Source organism: Martes martes (assembly GCF_963455335.1).
Source record: "Martes martes genome assembly, chromosome: 1".
NCBI lineage: Eukaryota > Metazoa > Chordata > Mammalia > Carnivora > Mustelidae > Martes > Martes martes.
Genome location: NC_137888.1, coordinates 1041048 through 1059338, shown reverse-complemented (window position 1 = coordinate 1059338; position 18291 = coordinate 1041048). Strand labels below are relative to the sequence as shown.

The following is an 18291-nucleotide window of genomic DNA, read 5'->3' as shown; positions in this document are numbered from 1 at the left end:
GGACTGGGCGTGAGCACCCCACGGACACCTGGCAGGCAGAGCCCCAGGCCGCAGGGCCCCAGCCAGTGGGGTCTCATCACTGCTGCGATTCTAAGGCCGGCACTGTCTTCTGGGGAGGGTGCCCAGCCCGTCTGTCACGGACCCACCGAGTGTGCAGGCTTCCACACCCACCTGTAGTGACCCGTGAACTCCGCAACGGCAGACGTAACTGCTGCGGTAACTTGAGGCTCCCAGCTGACTCCGACGTGAGAACGTAGGACCACCTTCACGGAGAGATACCTAGGCTTGCCTCCCACCTCTTGGCAACCTACAAGTTGTGGTTTGAGGACCCTGGCTGAGCTGTCCCACAGGTCCCCGCAGTGGCTTCGGCATTCCTGCTGGGATGTCGGGTGCACAGAGCAATGGATGGGCTTGTCTGCAGGTAAGGAGACACATGGCGCTCGGGATGGGGCTTCCTTGACTGTCCGCCCCGTGGGCATCGGGGTCACCATTGTCTCTGCCGGTTATCCCTTCCTGCTGAGGAAGGCTGACGTGGGACATCGTGCAGACAGGAGCGCACCTGCGGCCTCCCTGAGGAGGAGCAAGATAAGATGGTGGCTGCCATCATGCCCGTGCGGTGGCGGTTGGACTCTCCATGTGGGGTCATCTCCCTGACCCTGTCCTTCCCCTTGGTGAAGGAGCTGTCCGTCCTGCCACACAGAAGTCATCTTTGACTGCTTTCCTTTTCACTTGAGAAATCACGTCTTAAACTACCATTTGCTATTATGTAATGTGTGAGAAGCTAGCCCATCCGCCTACTTCCATCCAGCCACCCACCCATCCGTTATCCCACCCGCCCATCCACAGATGCACACAGCCACCCATCTATGCGTCTTTCCATCCCCCCACCCACCCATCCACCCGTCCGTCCATCCACCCATCTGTCCATCCACCCATCCACCCACCCACCCATCCACCCGTCCGTCTGTCCACCCATCTGTCCATCCATCCACCCACCCATCCATCCATCCATCCACCCATCCACCCATCCACCCATCCACACACCCACCCATCCACCCATCCATCCGTCCACCCATCCACCCACCCACCCGTCCGTTTGTCCACCCACCCATCCGTCCGTCCACCCATCCGTCCGTCCACCCATCCACCCGTCCACCCATCCATCCGTCCATCCACCCATCCGTCCGTCCACCCATCCGTCCGTCCACCCATCCACCCATCCGTCCGTCCATCCACCCATCCGTCCGTCCATCCACCCGTCCGTCCACCCATCCACCCATCCACCCATCCGTCCGTCCATCCACCCATCCGTCCGTCCACCCATCCGTCCGTCCACCCATCCACCCACCCACCTATCCACTCACCCATCCACCCATCCGTCCGTCCACCCACCCACCCGTCCGTCCACCCATCTGTCCGTCCACCCACCCACCCATCCGTCCACCCATCCATCTGTCCACCCGTCCACCCACCCACCCATCCACCCACCCACCTGTCCACCCGTCCGTCCACCCACCCACCCATCCACCCATCTGTCCGTCCACCCACCCACCCATCCGTCCACCCATCCATCTGTCCACCTGTCCACCCACCCACCCATCCACCCACCCACCTGTCCACCCGTCCGTCCACCCACCCACCCATCCACCCATCCGTCCGTCCATCCACCCATCCGTCCGTCCACCCATCCGTCCGTCCACCCATCCACCCACCCACCCATCCACCCGTCCGTCCGTCCACCCATCCATCCATCCATCCACCCACCCACCCATCCACCCGTCCGTCCGTCCACCCATCCGTCCATCCATCCACCCACCCATCCATCCATCCATCCACCCATCCACCCATCCACCCATCCACACACCCACTCATCCACCCATCCGTCTGTCCACCCATCTGTCCATCCATCCACCCACCCATCCATCCATCCACCCACCCATCCATCCATCCATCCACCCATCCACACACCCACCCATCCACCCATCCGTCCGTCCACCCATCCACCCACCCACCCGTCCGTTTGTCCACCCACCCGTCCGTCCGTCCACCCACCCGTCCACCCATCCGTTTGTCCACCCATCCGTCCACCCATCCACCCACCCACCTATCCACCCACCCATCCACCCATCCGTCTGTCCACCCATCCATCTGTCCACCCATCCGTCCGTCCACCCACCCACCCATCCGTCCATCCGTCCACCCATCCATCCGTCCACCCGTCCACCCATCTGTCTGTCCACCCACCCATCGCTCCACCCATCTGGATATTGGATCCGGTTTACCATGTTAGAATGTGATTGTCACACGTAATACGCAGTTTGTTTTTGTCTTGAAACGTGTCCGGAGAGAACCGCCAACCAGGTGGCGGGGCAGATGCTCAGCTTTGTGCTCTTGAGGAGTTGTGTGTGGCAGTGATTCCAGTGTAGGGCCGTGTTTGTGATCAGTTCCCTTCCTGGTATCTGGCCCAGCCTCTCCCCCACTGCCATGCTGCCTTCCCTCGAAGTTCTTTTTCTGATCTTCTGAATCTTGGAAGACTCAGCAGCCGCTCCTTCTCCTGGGGTCATGCACTCAGAGCGGCTGGCCTCGTGACTGGGAAGGCTGTGCTGTGGGTCCTGTCTCGTCCCCTCCAAGCAACGTGGCCGGTGTTCCGGGGGCCCCAACTTGAGGTGTGTGGAGCTGCTCAGGGACCCCTGCCTCCGTGCACGGCTGCTCTGCCGGCTCTCTGCGGGCAGCCCTCCTTGGAAGGAGCGGCTTCTGCGGACACGTGGCCCCGTCCTATGGAGGAGAGAGTGTGCAGAGCAGTCAGTGCTCAGAGTGAGCCTTCCTTTCCCCGAACCACAAATTCTGGCCCTGGGGGACCGCCTTTGCCTGCCACTCCCACCCCTTAAGACCACTCTGCCGCATCATCTTGTCCTCCGTTGCTTCTCTCCCGGGTTACATTTTATCCCAGAAATAGCTCATGAACACATAGATGTTGAGATCGGAGCCACGCGAGAGAGGGCTGAGCACAACTTCCAAGCCCCTCTCGCTGCTGGAACGGGGCATCTCTCCCGTGCACTCGTGCCTTTTTGGTAAATGTGTGTGTGAGTTTCCTGTGGTTGTTGTGACACATGGGCCCAGACTTCGTAGCTTAAAATAATGCAGACGTGTAACCTTACAGTTCTAGAGGTCAGAAGTCCGAAATCCGTCTCACGGGGCTGAAATTAAGGTGCCTGTCCGCAAGGCTGTGTTCCTTCTGGGGCTGCAGGGAGGAGTGTCCCCTGCCACTTCCAGCCCCTGGGGGCGGCCACGTGCCCCATGTTTAAGGATGTGTGCCGTTAGATTTGGTGAACCTCCCCACATGAATGGCATCTGCAAATTGCACATTCCGGACACTGCGGAACAGACATGTTGGGCCGCTCCCCTGCGTACCATGGTGTGCGCATGCATGTGCGCCCTCAAGTACGCATACTCTCAAGCCTTTTTTGCATACATGGGTTCACTGTGTACCCAAAAGTCCCTCTTTTCTATGGCGACAGGTCTCAGAAATGTCCCGTGTCACTGCGGGAAATGCTCTCGTTCTCTTGTGCTTCTGGTTTGTCCTCCGCAAACAGACTTTCAGGAGTTTCCAGCTTCTTGTGCCATTAGTGGCTCCACTTGGCCTCTCAACCTGTTTGCCCTGTCCCTGCCAGCCCTGATTTGGGCTCCGGGTGACTGGACATGGCCCTGAGCTCGGGGGGTTCACAACCTTCTGCAAAGATCATTGATGTCCTTTAGGACTTTCTCTCCAAATCATCAGAAACATTTCATTCAGGCTTTGATTGGTCGAGCCGAACATGTGGACGAGTATGGATGCTCTTAATGCATCAGGTATAGACAGTTAAACCTCCCCCGAGCAACTTATTTTAGAGAGAGAGAAAGAGCATGTGCATGTGTGTGGGTAGAGCGGTAGGGGGAGAGGGAGAGAATCCTCTAGCCGACTCCGTGCCGAGCAGAGAGCCCGATGCGGAGCTCGATCCCAGGACCCTGAGATCATGACCTGAGCTGAAACCAAGAATGAGACACTCAACCAGCTGAGCCCCCCAGGTGCCCCGAGATGTTTCTTAAAATGTTCTCACTATATTTTCTTCTCTGATATCAACTTTAGGTTTTCCACTCACTCCAGACATTTTTTATTTTGTGGTTGTGACTCTGTAATAAGGCGATAGGTGCTGAGCTTTCGTGCCTGCACGTCTGTCTCACTGGGGTGTTTCACTCTAGTCTAGCAGGAAAGTGGGAGGAGACAGTATCTCATGGTCTCCAGGACGAATGAGGACCTTCTCCACTTTATGATGTGTGTGTGCATAAGAGTGCGTGTTGCTGATACGTGGCTTGTCACATCTCAGTGGATTGTCAAAAACTGTCGCCCCCTTGTCGCATTTGCCTCCTCCCCACGCAGGCCCAGCCTCCCCCACTGTCCGCATCCCGCACCCGAGTCGGGCGTCTGTTCCCATGAATGAGCCCACACGGACACGTCGTCATCTCCCAGACTCCGTCGTTCGCGGGAGGGTCCCTCTCGGGGCGGGTGTTCCGTGCGTTCGGACGGCTGCGTAGGGACAGGCCTCCACCGCTGCGGGGTCTTACAGAGTCCTCTGCCCTCCCCGTCTTCCGTGCTGCGCCCATTCGTCCCTCCTCCCCCCCTCTCCCCGCCCCTGCAGCACGACCCGTCACCGGCCCCACCGCTGTGCCTTCGCCAGAGAGTCCTGTCGCTGGGATCACACGGGCCGCAGCCTTCTCAGACCGGCTCCTGTCCCTCAGTGACACGCACCGCGGTCCCTGCGCGTCCCCTCATGGCGGGATGGCTCGTGTCCTCTTCGCGCTGAACACCCTCCCACGGCTGGAGGGACAGTTCCCGCGTCCGTCCCCCGCGGAAGGGCCCCTGGGTGGCTTCCAAGGGTTGGCAGTTACGCCCGGAGCTGCCGCCGCCCTCATGTGCGGGTTTCTGTGGGGACATGTGGTCCCGTCCGCCGTGGGGGGACCTCAGGGAGCGGGATCGCCGGGTCGGATGGGAAGAGCAGGTTTCGTCTTGGGGGAAACCACCAAACCTCCTTCCAAGGTGGCGGCCCCCCTGCTTTCCCAGCAGCCGCGACCGAGCGCTCCGGGCGCTCCCGTCCTCGCCGGCCCGTGGCCGCTCTCAGAGGTGTGCGGCCGTGTCGCCACTGTTTGAGTTTTCATCTCCCCGGTGACCGGGGACGTGGAGCAGCTTTACTGATCGGCCATCTGTGTGTCTTCTCTGGTGAGGTCTTTTGTCTATTTCTAAAAGGTCGTTTGTTTCATTGTTGAGTTTTCAGAGCTCTTTATATATTACAGGTAACTGTCCTTTATCGGAGGTGGTGTTGGCAAATGCTTCCTCCCAGGCTGTGGCTCGTCTTCTCACTCTCCTGACACGGCCTTTCTCAGAACACGAGTTTGACGTGTTAACGAAGTCAGCTCACCCGTCCTCTCTTTCTCGGATCGTGCCTTTGGTGCTGTGTGTAAAAAGTCACCCCCTCTGCAGGGTCCCCCAGGATTTCTCCTGTGTTGTCTTCTCGAAGTTTGAGCGTTTCGCATTCTGCATCGAGTCTGCGATCCGTTGTGAGTGAATCGTCGAGAGCGTGAGGTCTGTGTCTAGATTCACTTTTTGTGTGTGGACGTGCAGTTGTTCCCGCCCCGCTTGTTGAAGACACGGGTGGCCTCGTGCCTTGGGCAGTGTGCGTGTGGCTGTGTTTCGGGGCGCTCTGTACTGTCCCATTGCTCTCGTCGTCTGTTCCTTCTCCAATACCACAGTGTCTTGATCACTGTCGCTCCATGGTGACTCCTGAAGCCGGTGGTGTCGGTCCTCAACGTTGTTCTTCTCCAACTTTGTGTTGGCTCTTCTGGGTCTTTGCCTGTCACATAAGCTTCAGAATCAGTTCGTCCGTATCCACAGAAGAACTTGGTGGGATTTTGACTCGGACTGCCCTGGATCTACAGACCAAGGTGGGAATGACTGACATTTTGACAACATTGAGTCTTTCTATCCATGAACATGGGCCATCCCTGCATTGTTTAGTTCTTTGATTTATTTCAGCAGAGTTTTGTAGTTTTCCTCATATAGATGTTGTACATGTGTTTGTTACATCTATGTAATTCATTTGTGTGAATGTTAATATAAATGATATTACATTTTTAATTTCAAATTCCACTTGTTTATTACTGGTATATAGCAAAGTGATTGAATTTTGTATATTAACCTTGTATCCTCTACCTTGCTATAATTGCTTATTAGTTCCAGGAGGGTTATTTTTTGTTTTGTTTTCTTTTTGTCAGTTCTTTTGGATTTGCTGTATAGATAGTCATGTCATCTACAAACAGACATTTTTATCTTTTCCTTCCCAATCTGTGCATTTTATTTCCTATTCTTGCCTCATTGCATTAGCGAGAACCTGTAGCATGATGTTGCAAAGGGGTGGTGACAGACACCTGATCTTAGTGTGAAGGCTTCAGGTTTCTCACTAGAAAGTGTGATATGAGCTGAGGGGCTGCTTTGCAGATACTCTTCATGCAGCGGAGGAAATTCTGTTTTATTCTTTGTTTACTAAGAGTTTTTACCGTGCATGAGTGTTGGATTTTATCAAATGCTTTTTCTTCATCTACTGGTATGATTCTGTGATTCTTTCCAACTGGTATTGTTGAGGTGGACCAAAGTCATTGATCTGGAGTGTTAAACGAGCCTTACGTACTTAGGGCAATTCCCCTTGGGCATGGCTGGCTGTTTGCCGAAAGGGAACCTATCTTCAACTAGGCAAGTGCCCTGATTCCTTTTTTTTTTTTTTTTAAGATTTTATTTATTTATTTGACAGAGAGAGATCACAAGTAGGCAGAGAGGCAGGCAGAGAGAGAGGGGGAAGCAGGCTCCCTGCTGAGCAGAGAGCCCGATGCGGGACTCGATCCCAGGACCCTGAGATCATGACCTGAGCCGAAGGCAGAGGCTTTAACCCACTGAGCCACCCAGGCGCCCCAGGTCCCCTGATTCCTTAATCTAGGTGAGTGTGGACCAACCAGAGGGGCTCCCACTTGCCAGACATGTCACCCACTGTGTTCCCATGAAGGTGTTCTTCTAAACTCTCCGAGCATGGCGTGGGCGTTTGCTTTTTGGAGGCATCTTTCTTTCCTGCCCACCACAGCTGGTCAGGGCCTTTGGAGCAGCAGCTTCCAGATGGTCTGCAGAGAGGTGACCCCATTCTCCACTCACAGGGCCAGTAACTGGAGAAGGGACCCGTGACTTCACGGCCGTGGCATTTAGAGGCTGACTGCCAGTGGGAACCATGAGGAATTGCACGGAGAGGAAGGAGCTGACTGGGCATCGCTGGGGTCCCTGGGCCTGCCTTGGCCCATGCTGTTGTCTGTCAGCCCAGGACATCAGTGGCTCTTGCGTTCTAAGTTAATCTGGGAGACTTCTAGCTGCCTGGGAGGAAGGGCAGTGGTGGGCGTATCCGTGTTTAACTTTGGAGACAGCTGAGTCAGGACAACAGGTCCACTGACCTGGAGGCTGATGAGCGTCCGGCTTCCTGATCTTAGAGCATCTCCCCGACTGCACGCTGAGGCCCCGTGAATGGCGAGACGAGGGGATGGTCCCAGCAGCTGCCATCTGGGCGGACAGCAGTGTCTGCCCTCGAGCATCAGGTAGCCACTGTCTCCCCGGAGCCTGCGGTCTTCCCGCGAGGCCCCCCTGCTCCCCATCACCGATGCCGGACTGCCCTTCCGACGAGACTGTGGTCTGCGCTGTGCTCGGCCGCCTCCTGCTTCCCGTCTGTGGGAGGGTCTTACCTGCCGGGGACGGGGAACCCCGGCCGGCCGGTGGTGCTGCCAACGGCGGGAGGTCAGGGCCATGCCGGGCCGAGATGCCCAGCACGGTCCCACATGGACCGCCCCTGGCGGGTACCCAAGGGCTTGTCTTCATTCTGGTGGCTTCTGTCTTGCTTCTGTCTTTGTCTGTGGTTCTCAAAGAGCTCTTTGCAAGACAGGACTTGCCTTAAGATGTTGGGGTTTGGCCTTGCCTCCTTCGGCTCTGACCTGGCCCGCTGCTCAGGGCCGGACGTCAGGTGCTCAGCACACACCCCCACACACACGTTCACACTCACTGCCACATTCAGTCACGTTCACACACAGGGTCATGGGCGTGCTCACCACCTTGCTCAGGATGCCCACTGGCCAGTAGCCCCTTCCCGGAAGAGCATCCCCTGCCCAACCTCGTGCAATTCTCACCTTGGAGAATGACCACACCCAGGCTGCAGGTGGGTCCTGAGAGAAAAGCCTTTGGGTCAAGCAGCCGGTAAAGCGTGCGTACGGGAAATCCCTGAAGTGTGGGTCTGTCCTTGACCTGCTGTTTGCCCCCACGGCTCTCCCCCTCCCCGTGTGCCGCAGTGACTGCGCTCCCCGGACAGAGAGGTGGGCCCTGCCCTCCGGCCCCGGCACCGGACCCTCCTGGCCCGAGACCGTCAGGCTGCTGGTGGCCCCTGCCTGCCCAGGGATCGTTCTCCGGGCTTCACCTGAAAGGCTCGGGCAGGTCCCGGTGCGCGGTCAAGTCAGGCCCTGCTGGGGCCCAGGACCGGCGTCATGGAGTTCACGGCCCATGTCCCCACCACAGCAGCCTTTGGATCATGGCCGTGTCCCCAGCCTAGACTCAAGCTGCTTCCGTGTGGTGGGAGGGCGCGGGGGAGGAGGGCAGGCCATGGGCCCCCGAGAGAGCGAACCGGGGGGGCTGGGACTCCCAGGGGCATTTGAGAGGAAAGTATGAGTGTCCGTTGGTGAAGGAACCCCAGGTCTCCCTGGTGGCTTGTCCGCCACGTGGTCCCCCGCAGGTCAGGGCTGGGGCAGCCCCGCAAGGACACGGGGGGAGGGGACACCGAGGAAGCCCCTGACAGAGCTGGGGCAGCGGCGTGGCTTCCCTGTATTCCAGGGGTGACACAGGCCCGGAACCCCAGGACTGGCTCAGGCCGGGACAGAGCCTCCCAGAAACAGCCCTGGTCTGGTTTCCTGCCCGGGGGCTGAGGGTGCAGGCGGGTCGGTAGCGGAGACCAGAGACCTGGGAACTGTGGGGCCGACGGGTTTCTCCCCTTCACGTGGACTGACGTTGGCAAGGCCAGCGCCCCTGGGCAGGGGGCCTCACTGGGGCTGGAGCCCAGTACCCGCTGGAGCCCGGTACCCGCTGGCCGAGGGTGGGGGCATGGGTCATGGGGCGGGCGGAGTGCGGGCCCCGGTCCCCGCGGCAGGCCGGGGCTCTGACGGGGACGCCGTGCCCCGTGCATCCTTGCCCCCTCCAGGCCCCGGGGGGGACGGTTCCCGTCTCGTCCTCTGGGGGCCTGTGAGCCCATTGAGGGAAGGGAGCCGTGACGTGTGGACTGAGTGGGGCCTGGAGAAGCAGGGCCAGTGCCGGGCGGGTGGGGAGCCCCTCGTGACCCAGTGTCCCCTGGACGCTGCCTGCCCGGGTCCCCCCAGGCACGCCCTCACCGGGGTCTCTCTCTTTGCAGAAACTCGGGGCACGGAGGTGGGGCTCCTGCAGCTGCTCGGAGAGCCCCCGCCTCAGCAGGTGACCCAGGTGGACGACCCCGACGTGGGGCCGGCCTTCGTGTTCGGCCCGGACGCCAACAGCGGCCAGGCCGCCCGCTACCACTTCGCCGGCCGGTTCTTCCGCGACTTCTCGCTGCATTTCCACGTCCGGCCCGCCACCGAGGACGCGGGGGTGCTGTTCGCCGTCACGGACGCGGCGCAGGCGGTGGTCTCCGTGGGCGTGAAGCTGTCGGGCGTGCGCGACGGGCACCAGCAGATCCAGCTGCTGTACACGGAGCCGGGGGCCACGCGGACCCGCACGGCCGCCAGCTTTCGCCTGCCCGCCTTCACCGGCCAGTGGACGCGCTTCGCCCTCAGTGTGGACGGCGCGACCGCGGCGCTGTTCGTGGACTGCGAGTTGTTCCAGCGGGTGCCGTTGGCGCGCTCCCCGCGGGGCCTGGAGCTGGAGCCCGGCGCGGGCCTCTTCGTGGCCCAGGCCGGAGGAGCGGACCCTGATAAGTTCCAGGTAACCCGATGGCCACCGTCTCCGGGGGGGACCTGCCCTGGGGGCGGGGGTCTGTCCAGCCGCGGGGACCAGGACGATAGCGGCCTCCTGCCTTGTGCCGCCGTTCCCCGGGAGCGGGCTACCCCCGGGGCAGAGCCGTCTGCCCTGCAGGGGTCCGCAGCCCTGGGGGTCCCGGCTCCGTAGGGCTCCCACGTGTCTCTCTCCTGGTGCTCTCGCCCCTTTGATCCCCCCCGCGCAGGGGGCCCCTTGGGACCACCTTCCTCCCTGGATGCCCATCCCACCACGACAGGAGCCCCCCCCCCGCCGTGTGTGGTGCCTGCAGTGACCCCGGGGCCCCACTGGCTGAGGGGGTCCGTGTCCAGGCCCACGGGACTCGTGCACGCTGAAAACAGGGAGTTTCAAGACGGTAACAGCAGAACGTAGCACTGAGCCTGGGCCAGGCCGGCGGTTCACGTCACCCCGTCAACCCTGCTGACTGTCCTCGTCTTCACCACCCCGGGCGTCCGCGGCTCGGTTTCAGGGCAGCAGGGGCAGAAGTGCCCCAGGGACCCTGGCTGGCCACTGTCCCCACCTGTCCTCAGGGAGGCCCCTGTCCCCTCTGCCTGGCCTGGGCCTTCCCAGGGCCCGGGTGGGGAGTCTTTGTCCCGGCACTCGGCCTCCCACCCTCCGCAGGCGCTGAGTCACAAGCCCCAGCCCTGCCCCTAGAGGCCCCCGCGGCTGGGACGCCCCTGCGCCCCGGCCAGACAGGGTCCCTGTGTGCGCCTTGGGGGGCGGGGTCCCCAGGACAGAAGGCTAATTATTGCCCAGACAAAGGCTGCCTGACGGACGTTGTTCTAAGTCCTGGTGACTCGGGGCTGAAAGCTGACCTTTCACCTCTGACGGGAACTCTTAACCCTTGGGGTCTGGGAGCCAGCAGGACTTTGATACCAAACTGGGCCTCTTTGTGTTTTCGTTTTGATCCTCAAACATGATTAACGGGAAGAAAGGCCGACAGGGCTGTCCCGGCGAGGGAGGGGCTGTGTTCATGGGGGCCGTCCCGCAGACGTAGACGGGAAAGCACCCCAGATGGTCCCTGCGTCTGTCTTTCTGTCCTACTTTCTTTCTTCTTTTTTAAAAGATTTGTTTATTTGAGAGAAAGAGCACAAGTCGGGGAGGGGTGTAGGGAGAGGGTGCAGGGCGCCGGGTGCACAGCTCGATCCCAGGACCTCCCCGGGGTCATGACCGCCTGGTTCCCAAGTCCGTAACAGTTCAGCAGAAAGGCTGCCTGTGTGCTGAAGGGGACAAGGTCACCCATGTCATGGCATGCCACGGGCCACCCCTATCATGGACAAGGACGCCCGGCACCTCCTCCCTGGGCCATATCAGGGCTCTGTGTCACACACGCAGAACACAGCCGCCCGTCAAAACAGGCAGACGGAGTCTGGGTGTCTTAACGTGCATGTCTTGGTTGTTCGTGTAGACAGACTCATTTTTTCACGTGCTTTTTGGCTGTCTGAATTTCTTCTCTTGTGGCTGGCCTTTTTATGTTCTTTGCATTTTTGTTTTGATGGGTTTGTCCGTTTCTTATTGATTTATACAAGCTCTTTATATATGAAAGAAACAGGTCCTTCGGTTTGTCCACTATAAATTTTATCTCCCAAATTGCCTTTTGCTTAAACCATGGAGATACTTAACGTGTTTATGTGGAACACGTCCGTGGCGGGTGACACGGCCCCGAGCCTCTGAGGTAGGGAAGACAGGAGTGCAGTGAGGTGTGGGCTCCCCGCCGGCGCTGGGCGGCCGCTTGGCTTCCCGCTGACTTCACTTGGGCAGGGTCTGCCGCGGCCCAGCGCGGTCTAGCTGCTCGCAGCCCCGCAGGCTGGAGGCCTCAGGAATTTCCCGTGTGGGTGTTCGATCCGGTTCCAGCCGGCTGCCGGGAGGAGCTTGGAGGGTGGATGGGTCTAGTGCAGGCCTTTCTCCAGACTTTCTGAATCGAGGTTCCCGGGGAAGAGCCCCTCCCGTCACGTGACTTGTAAGATTTGGCAGAAGCCAGCGTGGGGCTGGAGGAAGCTGGCGTCCCCTCCGGCCCTCCCGGCGGCCGGCCCCACAGAGCCTTCATTGTTCCTCTCAGGTCACAGACTCCAGTTTGTTCTTGGGTCAAGAGCGGGACGGAGCGTCTGCTGGGATGTCGCGCCCCCACCCCGTCACGGCGGCGCTTTGCGGAGAGCCGTTTCCAGCCCGTGCTGGGGGGCCGGGGGCCTTTGTGATATTTTTGACTATTTCACGAGCTCTGGGGCCGCGTGTCCCTGGACGGACTCTCCCACTCGCCGTGGGTTCGCGTCTCCCTACGGACGCTTCCTGGCGGCTCTGGGGCCCCGGTCGCGCAGACAGCCCGCCGGGCGGTGGCACCTCGTGCCCAATGGTCCCTTACTCTGTTGGATGGCGACCCCGTGGCCATGGGGACGTTCCTCGGCCGTGTGGGCCACGTGAGAGAAGAAAGCCGCGCCTGGTCCCCTGGAGCTGGGGGGGGGTCACCCGCCAGCCACGGGCAGGCTGGAGGCTGGAGATGACACGGAGCAGGGCAGGGACATGCCGTCAGGGTTAGGGGTCCCCCAGCCCGGTGCCCAGCCCGCCGCTCCAGACCGAGGGAGAGCGGGTCGCTGACACCTGGGCCGACAATCCCTCTCACCCCCTTTTATGCAACCGAATCGACCACGCGCCCCGGGAGGGAGCCGAGGCTCGAGGCCGCGGCATTCCTGCCGGTCCCTGCCTTCGCCGAGGGAGAGACGGGTGGAGGTTGTCTGTGATGGGACAACTTGCCCAGACGTGACCCCACGAGAAGGAACCGCGAGGAAGCCAGACGCTCTCGTGCCAACAGTCAAGGCTTGACGTGAGCGGGGGCAGAAGCCAGCGGCGCTTGGAGTGCGGGGAGACAGGGTGGGGGGGCTGGGCCAGCTGTGGCTGCCGTAGGGGACAAGGGACGAGGCCGACCCAGGGCTGGGCCAGCGGAGGATGGCGCAGCCGAGTGCGGGCAGGGGTGAGTCGGCCCGGGAGTGCCACATGCCGTGTCCCCCACACAGCGCATCCCACCCTGCACTCGGCCCAGACACAGCCCTTCCTGGGTCAGACACCGCCCGGAGAACTCTGCAGCCCCGGGAGTTGGGGTCCCCGGGAGGCGCCCCGCACCGGTGACCTCAGACCCGCTCGCCCAGCACGGAGCTCTCGTCACGTCCACAGCCACGCTGCGTGGCCCCCGGCGTGGCAGCACAGGAGGTGGTTCAAACGGCCTTTGTTGACAAAGTGCGGTGCCTCCAGATTTCACAACAGTCGCTTCTGTCCCGTATTTGCAGTGGGTCTTGTGACGTTTGCACAAGTCACATCTTCCCCACTAAATGTGTCCCTGCGGAGCTGTGCACCCCAGGCCCGCACTTCCCGCTCGCCTTTGGCGCCGGCCTCCTGGGGAGACCCTCGGGGCCCGTGCTGGTGCGGGGCCTGCTCTGTGGGAAGCCTGGAGCCTCGAGGGACAGGGTCGGGGGGGACTGTCACGGCGGGATGTCTGGCCCCCGACCCCACCTGCCTGGAGTGCCCGTGCCCTCCCCTCATCGCTGCCACCCCCAGGGGCCAACGCGCTGCCCCCTGGAAAGCACGACCTTATAGGATTTAACGTCTGCCCCGTGTTGGTCCTTGTGTCTTCAAACTTGGTGACCCGTGTCACCTGGGCCACTCTGTCCTTTGCAGCGAGCAGGACGCTGCTGCCGACCCCGGCATTTGTGAGCCCAGGATGGCCTGTGTTTCCTGCGGCCAGTGGTACCTCCCGGAGCCTGAACGTCAGAAGGCACCTGTGTGTGCCTCCCCTGCTCCTGGGCTGCACACACAAGCTCATGGGCACACGCACACACGTGCACTCATTCACGTGTGTGCGCTCTCGCCGCACTCACACATACTCACATGCACGCTTGTTCATACGTGAGCACGTGTTCACACATAACCCGTCCACACAACGCTCTCACGCACACGCTCACATACCTCTCCCACGCAGCGTGGCTGCCCTCCGGGGTGGCTGGAGCATCCCAGAACTTGAAGGAAGGTCTCTCGTTTCTCAAACATCCCAAGCACGGTCCGCAGCCGACTCCCCCACCACGGCGTGGACTGTCTTTCCCTCCTCCTGAAGCCCCAGCCCTGGCAGGGGCCTGTCTGCAGCCAGTCCGCGTGCTACCTCTCCTTCACCCTTCAGCGTGTCACGGGGGCTCGGGCCAGCCCCCTGGAGGACACCCGCTGTGGGTCATGGGGACTCGGCCAGCCCCGCAGAGGAGCTCTCGGCACGAGGCCCAGGCGGTCAGTCAGGGCCTCCCCACGTCCCGCTGACAGCTCTGCGGTGGGTTCGCCGGCGACCACTGACAGAAGGGCTGGGCCTCACTCTGACCCTGGGCTTTGTGGAGACCCTGCGGGACCGCACTGCCCTTGGTGGGGGACGGTGGCAGGAGGAGGAGGCAGGGAGCGGTGACCATGGCTCTGGATCCGATGGGGGGCCCTGCTGGGCTCAGGGTTAGACAGGGTGAGACACAGGCACCTGCTGCTTTGGTTGGGCTAGTCTCGGAGGCGAGTTTCTGGCCACTGCCTCCCCCTGCAACACAGCCACCCACCAGCCTGGGGACAGGCCCGCAGGCCCCTGCCCCTGACTCCCTGGTCAGGCCGCTGGCTGTCAGCTTCCCTTGGAGTGCAATGAGTCCCGGACATCAGCCGGCCGCCCCAGTGAACTTTTCTGGAACCAACGACCACCCTGAGTCTGGCAGAGAACCAGTCAGCTTCCTCCTGGGACCACAGTCCACGGTGTGGACCACAGAGCTACGGCAGTCCCTGCCTCTGATCCTCGGGAACACGTGGTGGCTAGGTGGGCACGATGGTGACCGTGAGGTATGTGGTCCCGCCCGTGACCACCGTTTTCCCGCCTTCAGAGGTCAGCCCAGCCACGGGACGTGACCCTCTGCATCTTGGCACAGCCCCACACCAGCATGGGAGCTGGCGGCCACTGTGACATCCGCGAGCCATGCCTGCCGCCCGAAACGTCAGCCCGTCCGTGGGCCCCTGTGAAGGACGACGTGGTGTGTGTGTCGCCGAGGGGCCTTTGCCGGCTCCCGCCCGTGTCCTCAGCTGCCTCCTCCCTACACGCAGGGGCACGGGTCCGGCTGCAAGTGTGCGGAGTTCTGGGTAACGGTGGGGCGACAGGGCCTTCCTCCCCCCAAGTCCCACCTGGGTCCAGCCGTCCTCGGCCTCCCAGGAGCAGGGATGTGTCCCAGAACAAGCACGCGTGTGCGGACCACACACGTGAGCACAGACACGTGCACACACGTGGCACCTGTGCATACCACGCATATCCACGAGCACGTGTGACACACACAGAGGGAGATGGGACGGGGCCCCACGGGCCTCACTGTCAGCAGCGGGAAGTGGAGGGGCCGGCAGAGTCAGCAGAACTGGCCCCGAGGTAACAACTCTCCTGGGTAGGGATCCAGGAGAGCTTCCTGGAGGAGGCAGTCTCTCAGGCACGGCTCAGCTGGGGACGCGGTGGCACGTTGCTGGTTGGTTGTCGCATGCTTCTCATTGGTGTGGAGCAGGAAGGTCACGGGGTCGAGGGTCAGCTGAGGAAGGGAGTCTGAAGGTCGTCGGAGGGACAAACAGAACGGCGCAGGTGGTGCCGGCGCAGGTGGTGCCGGCTCGTGGCCTGTGCTCGTGTGCAGACGCGGCGAGAAGGGCCCCCGCGTGTGCACGTGGTTGGGGAGATCAGGAGACTCTGGGGACACACGCAGGTCACACGAAGGACATCGCGGTGTGCGTAGCGCCGGGCAGGGCCACGCTCAGTCCTGCGAGTCCTGCTGGGTCGACCCCAGCACAACGCCCTGCGCCCGGGACGGACACCTGCGCGCTCGGCGGCCGGCCCCGGCCGCTCTGTGCCGGGGCCTCTCAGACCAACCGAGTACGGCTTCTACCGGGGAGCAAGGCGCCGGCGGACGTCCCCGGGGTTGAGGTGCTGAGAAACAAAGACAGCGCTAGAAAACGCGCGTGTGACACTCACCGTTCCCAGGCGGGGAAACCTCGCAGCAGGTGTCGCGAGAGGCCCCATGGCCTCGTGTGCCTGACGGCAAGGGCTCAGGCAGGTGCATCCCAGGGAGCACCCCTCCGACCCCGGGGGACGGTCTGAACCGCCTGCGCCCTGGGGCACGTCCTCCGGTTTCCGGTCACGGACTCCAGCGGCCCCCACAAGAGCCGGGGTGATACGCAGCTGCCCCTCCCCCATCGCCAGCTCCCCAGGCCCCAGGCCCCTGGGTTTGGGGAGGACACGCGTGCCGGTGCTCCTCAGGGCCGGTGGTGCCCGTTTTACACCGCGCCCTCCGGGAGCGCAGCCTCCGTTCCACGTCCCGCACGCGGATGCTCTTGGAGCCCCAAGGGGAGCGACCTGAGCGCGATCTCCTCTGATTCGGCTCCGTCTGGGCCTCGCTCTACTCCGTGTCCCCGCCGAGGTCACTGGGCTCCTGTCTGCACTACCTGCCTCGGGACCAACAGTGACCTCCCTCTCCCTCTGCCTTTAGGGGGCGATCGCAGAGCTGAGTGTGCGCGGGGACCCCCACGTGAGCTCCCTGCACTGTCTGGAGGAGGACGACGAGGACAGCGGTGGGGTGAGTGTCAGGGTTCCCTCCCCACCCCACCCACCCCTACCCGAGGGCAGAGGGCCCGGGGCATGTGGGTGCCGGGAACCCCAACGTGGTGGGACTGGAAGGGTCTCCTTGGAAAGATGCTGTTTGGGCACCAAGAACCTGGGACCACGTCTTCCTTTACCCACAACGTCAGAGCCTTCCCTGCATCGAACTAGCTGCTTAAAAACTCGCAGCGAATATGGAGTGTGAACAGCGATCCCAAGAAGCGCCTGTCCGGTGGCACGGTCGCCAGTAGCCCCCATGGCCAGATGCGCGTGCGTGCGTGTGAAAGCGTGTGCGTACATGTGCAAGCGTGTGCGTGCATGGGATCGAAAGAAGAAAATCCAGCTCTCGGGGCATGAGGGACAGAGCGGGGAGAGCCAGGGAGCGTTTCCCAGGGAGAATCCAGACTCGGGATGCCCCCAGGGACCCCACGGCCACGAGCACAGTGAGGCCATTGGCCGTGTGGGTGAGCAGCGCAGGGGTGAGAGGACGGGTCACGTGTCCCGTGGCCTTCGTGTGGACAACTGTGCCCGGAGCTCCCGCCCTGTCTTGTCCTCTGGCTCTTTCCCAGCGCCGTGGCCCCGGAACGGAATGACAAGTCCAAAGAAGGGAACGTGTCTCTTGGCGGTTCGGCGGAGGTCTGACTGGCGTGCCCACCGGCGGCCAGGCTGACCCCGCATGGATGCCCTTTGGTCACTGGCTTCCTCCTTCCCTGCATGCCCACAGGCGTCCGGAGACTTCGGGAGCGGGCTGGAGGAGACCCGGGAGCCCCTCAGGGAGCCGTCGGTGAGTGCCATGCAGCCGGGGCTGCCCGCCCGGGACCCCACCCAGAAGTGTGGCCGTGTGAGCACGCGCCGGACACCTGCACGGGCTCTCTGGGACCTGCGGACACATCCTCAGCTGGACACGGGAACGCTGGGACTTGGGTGGCTCCTCCAGGAGATTTAAAATTCGGTTTCTGACTCTGAATCCTCTTTGGGTCTGGGGGGGTGACCGCGATGTTCTGTTTACGCCTCCACATTAGCTCGTAACTCCGGCATTTCGGTGAGGAAGGTTCTGGAGGCCGAGTCAGACCCCACCCAGCTCCTACCCCTGAAATAATGCACGGGTGGGAAAGGGCAGCTTTTTTCTCAATTTGCACAAACGGGTTTGCCCCCTGCCCTTCCCCCCAGCTTCGCCCCCATTGCCCTGTCCCAGGGTTCACGCACCGGCGGGCCAGGACAGGCAGGGTCCTGAGCTCCATCCACACCACACAGGGGGTGCTGGGGACCCCCGGCCTTGCACTGATTGAAGCAGCTCTGGGAGGGCACCCGGCGGGCGCCCTGGACGTAGCGTCCATGCGTGGTGCCCGTGACAGCTCCCGCCTGTGTCAGAGGGCCTGTGGGCTCCTTGCAGACACAGGCTGGATTTGGGCTCCTGTCACCCCGGGGTTCCCTGGTGCAAACCAATGCATCAGGCAGGCAGAACCCCATGGAAATGAGCTCTGAGCTCTGCCATGGCCTTGGCATGAAGCTCAGGGCTCTGCGGCCCCTGTCGGAGGGCTAGAGGGGTTGAGGACCCGGA

General features: G+C 61.9%; 1 protein-coding gene across 4 annotated transcripts in view; it reads left to right on the top strand.

Annotated features, from left to right (window-relative positions):
• Positions 1 to 18291, top strand: part of COL18A1 (collagen type XVIII alpha 1 chain) — an 85211-nt gene that overhangs the window by 40678 nt on the left and 26242 nt on the right. For 3 of the 4 annotated variants that reach the window (XM_080819489.1, XM_080819488.1, XM_080819487.1), the window contains 3 exons: positions 9510 to 10054; positions 16621 to 16707; positions 17455 to 17514. In XM_080819489.1, coding sequence (XP_080675615.1) covers positions 9510 to 10054; positions 16621 to 16707; positions 17455 to 17514 — 692 coding nt within the window. Of the gene's footprint in view, positions 1 to 5844; positions 5977 to 7557; positions 7663 to 9509; positions 10055 to 16620; positions 16708 to 17454; positions 17515 to 18291 lie in introns of those variants that run through there. The other variant, XM_080819490.1, reaches the window with a different exon arrangement.